Below are 8,948 nucleotides of genomic sequence, written 5' to 3'. Positions count from 1 at the left end.
CCTCTTATTTGTTAAGCATTTCAATCTGAAACAAAAATACATATATTCGATACAAAGACATCAAAATCTAGAATCAAAGAACACGGTTTTTACAGCTTGGGGCGGTAATCACAACAGCTGTAAAAATCACATCAAAGCGGAATAACTCTAAACAATCACACCTGGCGAGAAGAGCCGCAGGACTCAGAGAGGTAAAGGTGTCAAAGGTAGTTTATGATTGGATTTAATTATGTGGTGGTATTTTAATGACTGCATCAAAAGCTTGTTAATTTACTTGCACATTATCAAAGTTTCCCAAGACGTTTTACTCAGTAGGTCGTAAATAATGTCTGAAGTTCAGTTTCTAAAAAGTTTTTGTAGACTCATATGTTATAGATTTAACTATTTTAAATATATTTGAATGATTTATCGTAAATTTTAAATGTAATTTTAGATATATTCAGAATACATGGCACCCCCAGCACCAGTTGAGTTCAAACCTGGCGTTCCGGACTACAGTTCAGTCCATGAACCTCTAGGGGAATTGTTTGATCCAATAACAGTGAGCAAAATTAAAATTGTGTTCCCTAACGTAGACACAGAGATATATTCTTTGTTCATAAAGTGACAGATTAATTTGGAATTTTCTGAAGCAGCTAGAAGTTTCAGTGTACTACTGAAAATTTGACATGGTTTATACGGTCATCTTAAAATATACCTTAAAATTACCATTCAGATTTATTATTATATACATGTATGCATGTCAGCACCCAAGCTATTAAATACGATTTATTTTATCTTCTTAGATTTATTCTGGGCCTATTTTCAGTATGTGCATTTTAATTTTTTTTCCCAGTTATATTAATATATATTTTAAAAAAGACAAGGTAAAGGGATATAAAGGTCCTCAGACTCTGACCTGTATAGATAAAAAAAATATCTCTAAAGCACAGCACATTCTACTACCTTTGGTTTATCACAGCGGTAATGCACTTTATTAAACTCTTCTAGTCAAAACTATTTTTGACACAGCCCCTTGCTTTAATGACATTGGCCTAGATTTGGTAGATTTATCTGTATTTTGTACTGCATGCACAGTGATATATATCGTTAATCCACTTTTGCCTGTATTAAAAGGGTTTTGTTGAGTACTGGTATTTGAGAAATTAAAATTTATTTTAAAAGTATTAATACAACAGTGTGTAGATAATTAGACAGCAAATTAAAAGTTGATCCTGATGACCATATAGGCATAAAACATAGGGGTTACTTATGAAAGAATGTCTCCAAAACTTCAAACCTTTAATGTTAAAGCTACATTATTCAGTACATGTATCTATAACTTCCAATCAACAGTATACAGTTGTTGACTGGGGTCAAGGGCAACAGTTGATATGTCAGACCGGCTCGCAACCTGTTGCCCAAAGCCGAACATCCGACAGATCAACTGTTGCCCTCGACCCCAGTCAACAACTGTATATTGTTATGCCCTTTCTAATCAATAACACGTTTTTGCAGAATGTGATGTCATCGGTCAACAGTCTTTTTTAACAGCCGATTTTAACAGTTCCAATCTAACAGTTTCAGTCCAACAGTCAAAATGCTTGACCTTTTTTTTCATATAGAGTTATATAGTAATGATTTACAGGGGTATAACAATTCTAAATATACATGTAGCTTTTCATTTTAAAAGAACATTAACATCATTACAACCGCTTTTTGTTCATACTATTCACAACTTTCTGCATGTCATAATTACATGTAGCTATATGAAAAAAAAAAATTAAAATACTAGTACAAAAAAATTAATTTAAGATATCTTGGTCTTGTTACTATCATTTGAATTCACTTCTTGCCCTAGTTATCAGAATACATGTATTGTGTGTAATTGCACCATATAATATTTACAGAGTCCAGGGGACTGGAAGAAGTATCTGCTTAGTGAGGAAAAGGTCGAACAGTTTTGGAAAGATGGGTTTTTACTGAATGTTCCACTGCTAAGTCCAGAACAATGTGATAGAATCTTGGAAGACTACAAGATATTTATGGTGATTCCATTACCAATCTATTGTTTTAAAGGGGAGACAACTTGTCTACTCTGCAGATATTATTCAATTTATTAATGTACAGAACAATTTGATGGATGAACTACACAATATGAATTTTAGAACCTCCGTAATATCTAGCCATATTAAACAGTTTAGTTTATAGAGAGTCATTACACAATGTTACGTAGACAAGTATTCATCAATATTCATGTTTACATGCAGGGAGAAATAACTCATCCAGGAATGGACATGATGTATGAATACCATAGCAACCAGAGTGGTGATCCCAACAATGTTCTGATCCATGGCCTTGGACATTGGAGACTGACAAAGCTCTTCCATGATCTTGTCTTTCTCCCTCAAGCTGTGGTGGGTAAAACTGATTTTTTGAAATGTTTACATTTATATATTTTTTTAATTAATATATTAATATCAATTATAATATAAAAATATTGAGTGTTTTTGAGATATGAAAGTCAAATTAAAAAAAGAACCCAAACAATATTTTCATTTCATGAAATATGCTGAATATGTTCTGAAAATGTTTATTTATTAAATGAATTATTACATCAATATTGAGAAATCATATACTATACTCTGTCCCGAGTTTTTGCTTCTACCACTTTTCACTTGATATTTCGATAATAATTAATACCTTTGTGCTCAAACTAGGTTCATCCACTAATATGAAAAATGTCCAGATTATCTGTTTTGAAACGCCCCCTCTACCGCTTCAGGTTTCAATACACATCCAAAAATAGAAAGTCTACAGGGATTTTGCATTGCATCAGCCATTAATAAGCCCGGATGATAACGTTGAAAAATTGTGCGAGGTGTCTCAAGCACCTTCGAATGGAGAAAAGATGTAAACATTTCCCATTATAAATTTCCGTAAGAAATTTGTTTTCCTTCCTGTAAACTTTTATGAGTGAAAAGGGATAATTAATCAATGAAGATATCTTGGATATTTTCCATTTCATCGATTTCAATTGTACTTCTTTCACAGGTATGTGTATTTCTATTAAAAATTATGAAAAAGTGATAGAAGCAATAACTTGGGACAGACTATAGATGATTAAGTACATGCAGTTTGAAAACCCACAGTAATAAGTAGATGACTACAGACCTCTATTTAGTAAAAAATGAGTGATACATGATAATTTTCATGACCAGGTTCCATCTTCACAATTACTTGTGAAGGGTAAGAGCCTTCCTGTGAGATTTTGGCATGATCAGTTGTTTGCCAAACCACCTCACCATGGTGGCTGTGTGGCATGGTAAGAGAGCTAGCTAGCAGCTTACTCCCCAACCTAGCCAAAAGGACAAAGCTTGTGCGAGAAGGCTGTCAAACATAAACTATATATGCACAAACTCTGGTACCCTAGCAAGCAATTTGTCAGCCGGTGCAGCCTTTTACATGTACAAGAATGCATGTTTTGAATTATTGTTTTCTACATTTATGTAATATGTAAAATTACTAGAATGAAGGATGATGAGAACAAATGACAAATTCAGATATGTAAAGATATCACAAGTTTTTTTTGTATGTTAAGCTACAGGTACAGTTGTTTTTATGATTAAAATTAACCTAAATAGTTTATTTTATCATTAAGCATTTTGAATAAGATATTTTAAATTAGAACTTATTCTGACTGGTAATCCCAAAATATGGAACGCTGATTATATTGATTGTGTGTTGTCTATTGCAATAATGTACATAAATTTAGTATCTGTCTTTGTGAGCATTACTGCTGTGTATTATTAATCTTTCAGCTGAACACTTGGCAATATTTTTCAATTAACATGTTTTATTAGTCTAGGAGTGTATACTGGTTCAGATATACTACTTGTAATATATGTCACAGCTTTCTCCTTCATTCTATATCCCTATTGATTTAAAAATTTAACTAAAAATCAAATCTGCTATTATCTATTAAATAGACAGAACCCTTTGTGTATTATTTTGATAAAAACCAATAAATCTTTTAATAAAAGAAATACTTTTCATTATTTCAATATTATAAACCTTTTTACATCGTATAAATGATGGAAAGATAAACTGGTTTTATTGCTGCCATATTTCAGGCATCAGGACTACTCCTATTGGACAAGGACGCAACCCGTGCAGCACATTACAGTAAGTGTCCTCACCCTCAACTGTGTTATGGTAGATTGGGCTATGGATATATCATTCACTCGTAGGCCTGTTCAGCAAAGCAGGTCCTTGCCGTGATCATTTACATTACGGGTGTAGGGAATTTCGGCAAGCACTTTCTAACCCCCACTCTGTTGAACAGGCCTACAGATAACTTGATCAGTTTAATAAAAAACAACTAATGACACATGTAATATTTATTAATTCTCAATTTCGGCCACATTCTTTCCTCTTTTTCCCCTTCCTTCCTTTTATGTTGGATATAACATTTAGATTAAAAGTTACAGTACATCCCTGATTTAGAATTGTGTTCTGACCTATCAGTAGTCTAGTCCAAGGGTTTGTATAAATTATTTTTGCTGAATGGTTTGACCAGACCTGAATTGAAGTTTTAAGTTGCGTTTGTCCTTTTATGGAGAAATCAATTCAATTTGCAAGATGTTATTGTTGGAAACATACACATGTAAACAACTGCATTTAATTTCATCTTCAAAGTTCATAAAAACAATAGAATAACAATAATTATAATTATGATAAGGCATTTTACAATAACAATACAATTTCATCGTAAACTTCAGATACACATTGCCTTGGAAGACCAGACAAAAGAAAACGGTACCCTGTACTATATTCCAGGCTCCCATAGGTAAAGCTACACATATTAACACATTTACAAGGTAAAAAGTGCTCTTGTTGGCTTATGCTAGTGCAGAGTCTATCAGTTTACATTAACAGAAATGATAAATGGCTAGCAGATAACTGAACAGATCAGTAAAGTGAATAGTACCGTGTGTAATGCCCAAAAAACTACAGTGGGGCCTCAGATATCCGGACGCCAGATAACCGGACGCTTCAGTTTACGGACGATTTTATTAGGGAACAGATTTTTTATACGTTATTTTGTCTCATTTATCCGGAATTTCGCGTTCCGGATCCGGGCGGTCTGTTTTTACCACAAAACACCAATTTACTACTAATCTTGCTTCATTTAACCGGACGGTAAAATTTGATGATACCCTACTCAGTACAAAAGATTACCCCTGTCAATTAATTTTCACACCTTTTTTACGTGCTAGACCCTCATGAGTAGCTTGTATAAATACACTGACTTCCCAAATCTCTCTCAAAAATTGGAAAATTGCCAACAACAGTGTATCACACTGCATTCACACACATATCACACTTGGACAGAAAGAATTCAGCTAGATTCGGTTATCATTATTGTCCGGTTAATATTTCATGACAAAATAATAAAATAAAGCAGAGTTCTTTATCTCTTAAAAACATTCACTCTAGCATGTGTTGCTATATGGTATGAAAGGCAAAAAAAACTAGTATCAACACTGGGAGCCATTGCATACAAATACAATATCAATCATGACAACAATAGACACATTTCAGATATCCGGACGCTTCACCTATCCGGACGATTCAACTTGGGAACGAAAGCGTCCGGATAACTGAGGCTCCACTGTACATTAGATTAATATGAAATGGAAAGTTTGATTAATGTTTCACCAGATACATGTATACTATTGATTGACTAATACCGGTAGTTATCATTTGCAAGGAAACCCCAAGATATATACAAGTATACCAGTATAACGCTTGTGTATGATTGGTATGTCATGAATTGAATATGTGTAGTATGTTTGTAAAAAGAACTATTTTATGCCCAAAATTTTCAGCTCTTTTAAATACAAGTGTCAAGTTATTAATTTATATTGAAATGACAGATAATGAATATTTCCATCAGGTGGACAAGAGATGGAAAACCACTGCCCGTGACAGACTTCAATTTCAAGGACATGGAATCCATCATGGTTTGTAATTTTGAAAATAAGTGAATACTAGTAAACTCTGTATTGCTGTATTCAAGAATATGATCATTGAACAATGTATTTTGTTGATCAAGTTTGGTAATACATACATGTATTATGACTTTAAGTAAACATACTTGGCAATGGTTTAAATATTTTTTAATGTCCTGCAAAAATTTTTATGTCAAGGTCATGTGAGTCATTCAGATGACCTACTGCTAACTGTTTCTCTGTCATTGTCTGTTTTGCACCGTGCAGTTTTACAATATTAGGATTGCCCTGACCAAAATATTTGTTTAGCATCTATAGGAAGAAGGGAACGTAAATTATGAAAATCATTGTCAATACTTTCTAGGGACAGCTAGGATATATACTTATTGAAAATTGATTCAATCTATTAATATCTTCTTTACTACTGGGCATCTAGCAGGCAAACTAAGTGCGTGGTTAGGATATAATTAAGCAAGAACACCACTACTGAAATTGTGAAATTCATGTCCATAGGGTCATTGGCTTGGGAAGGACTCTTGTGGTTAAACAGCTAATTTCAAATAGAAAGTTGGCAGTTGTTATTGAAATTTGATGGAAACCAACTTTCAAGTAAACAAAATAAAATTTAAATATATTTCAACATTACCACCCTGACAAGCACTATCTCTGTAAGGCCAATTTCTTTCAAATGAAAAAATCATTAAAATATTTCATTGATTTCACTGAACAGACAGTGTTGACAGAGGAAGAAAAGAAAGAGTTTAAACCTATACCCTCTCTGCTAAAGAAAGGAGAAGCCAGTTTTCACACTGGTATGGCAGTTCATGGTTCCTATGGAAACAAGTAAGTGTAGCTTTAACTTATAATATATATGTATATGTATAATTCATTTGATAAAGTTAGTTAAAAATCAACTTTATAATATATGTAACAGTAAATGGTTAACAAAAAGAAGGTTTAGTTCTCTAGATTTTATGATGTGATTGTTTTGAAATCAGGTCACCTAGTCCTAGAAGATCTGCAGTTCTGAACTACTTCGCAGATGGAACAATATCCAACACAGACGAAGACCTATTAAAGGGGATCAAGATCCCCAAGGTGTGTCTCCTATACTCCAGACTTTTATTAACATGTCAAATGATTTGGTTTAAGCATTTCTTATATTTACTACATGCTAATGCTCAAACACAGACTCTTACAATTCAGGTTCTCACCTTAAGGAGGCTTTTTGGTCAACAAATTAAATATCAGATCTGCGATACATTTTTAGATATGGTTTGTTAAGCTATAAAATATTATATAGTTAAGAAAAATTCAGTATATTTCAGCTTTTAAATTTGACAATTTTTCACTATCTAAACAAAGCTCTTGATCTTCTTCTCAAGGAGGTCAATACAGTCTAAAAATGACCGTGGCCATCCAACCCCTTTTAAATTATCATATGTTGCATGTAGAGGGTGATTGTAGTTACATACATGTATAATACAGTCATTACGAAATATATATATTGATTTTATAGATTTAATGCATTACATTACCCAATATCAAAACACCCATAAAATCCTGTGTACCCCTGTTTTCTCTGATCAGTACACTTGTTGAGCTGTTCATAGACTAACACAATTCATAAAATCAAAATCATAAAAAATTCATCATCAGAAAGCTTATCAGAATGTTAAGTTTTAGTATCATATAAAATTTCATGAAGATTTCCTTACATATTATCATTATCATTAAAGTAAAGATTACTATTTGGTCAAAAAATGTTCCCCCAATTTTGGGATCCAAAGGAGGGGGATGCATATTACTGATAAACACCAGTGCGTATTATATTCAGCGAGATGCAATATGTTAGTTTCCAGACTGTTTTTCCTGGTAAAATTGAAGTACATATAATTATATAAAAGAAAGAGTAATTGCATTCTTTCTTCTAGAAGTAACTAACACAACTGTTGTGCTTGTGAGAATTGTAAGCTTCTTTGGTACAAGTTTTAATACATTGTACATTTCAGAGCAAATGTTTATTCCATATTATGATCTGTCCTACTTTTAATTTTATAATTCATGTACATATTATCTCTATTTTTATAGGGTGAAAAAATGGATGGACAATTTTTCCCACTTCTGTTTGATCCAAAATGGATGGAGTGATTCCCAAATTTTAATTTAGGATCATTAAACATGATGCTTGATTAAAAACTGCAATATTTGACATACTACCAGTAGTGATGGAAAAATTCTGTTTAATTACCAGGGAGTGATTAATATGAAAAACAAGTATTTAAAAAGTGGCTTATTTAATACTATTATTTGTATGATTGTTGTATATTCCTCAAGATAATTATGTGATCAGTGTTACAGTAGTACTGGGTTATACAATATGTACATGTATTTGACTTGCAACACTTAATGTAACTCAGCTAGGCAGCCAATATGGAGAATACATGACAGAAACAAATAATTTGTATTCATTTGGAATACAATACCATTTTATATATAAATCAGTTATTGGATATAGTTATACCTCCATTTTTGATGGACTGTATTATGGTGAACCGGTGCTTGCAATATTTTATAGTCTAGATGATCAAGTTCAATTAAAATTTTCTGTAAAGCCAAATGTTGTTGTTTTGTTATGGATGTATTGATAAGTCAACATATTACCAACCATAGACATCATGGTCATATCTTTTCCATCACATTATTTTGGTCATTACCATGTAATCCATCCAAACAGTCTACTGAAATTAATAATTATACTTGGTAATTCTTTGATACACGTAGAGTATTGAGCAATGTCATTACATCTTAGAACAATAGTTTCTTACGAATAAATTTTTTTCCATTACATCTAATGAGCAGGTTCAAAAACAGAATGTGATGACAGAAACCAGATTTAATCAAATTGTTCTGTGGATTATTAAGGCATTGGCAGGAAATGAAAATTTTGTAAAA

General features: G+C 32.5%; 1 protein-coding gene across 2 annotated transcripts; it reads left to right on the top strand.

The window, feature by feature from the left end:
* The first annotated feature begins 65 nt into the window (after nt 1-65).
* LOC128192605 (phytanoyl-CoA dioxygenase domain-containing protein 1-like) lies at nt 66-8,613 on the top strand. 2 transcript variants are annotated; one of them, XM_052865404.1, is made up of 11 exons: nt 66-191; nt 434-541; nt 1,890-2,027; nt 2,250-2,396; nt 3,201-3,304; nt 4,113-4,164; nt 4,761-4,828; nt 5,939-6,005; nt 6,724-6,836; nt 6,992-7,091; nt 8,085-8,613. In XM_052865404.1, exons 2-11 carry the CDS (start codon nt 449-451, stop codon nt 8,142-8,144), a joined length of 942 nt encoding a protein of 313 aa, XP_052721364.1. In that variant the 5' UTR covers nt 66-191; nt 434-448; the 3' UTR covers nt 8,145-8,613. The 2 variants fall into 2 exon arrangements, with proteins under 2 accessions (XP_052721364.1, XP_052721363.1); XM_052865403.1 differs by having other exon boundaries at nt 108-206.
* The last annotated feature ends 335 nt before the right edge of the window (nt 8,614-8,948 follow it).

Source organism: Crassostrea angulata, chromosome 7 (genome assembly GCF_025612915.1).
Source record: "Crassostrea angulata isolate pt1a10 chromosome 7, ASM2561291v2, whole genome shotgun sequence".
Lineage (NCBI taxonomy): Eukaryota > Metazoa > Mollusca > Bivalvia > Ostreida > Ostreidae > Magallana > Magallana angulata.
The sequence above is the reverse complement of the archived record's forward strand: the minus strand, read 5'-3'. Positions and strand labels throughout refer to the sequence as shown.

Bases quoted from the DNA above. Each gene is read 5' to 3' on its own strand.
- LOC128192605 (XM_052865404.1), top strand. From the start codon at position 449: ATGGCACCCCCAGCACCAGTTGAGTTCAAACCTGGCGTTCCGGACTAC. The intron at 2,397-3,200 runs GTGGGTAAAACT...TTTCATGACCAG, and splicing joins TCTTTCTCCCTCAAGCTGTG to GTTCCATCTTCACAATTACT. The intron at 6,006-6,723 runs GTTTGTAATTTT...TTCACTGAACAG, and splicing joins AGGACATGGAATCCATCATG to ACAGTGTTGACAGAGGAAGA.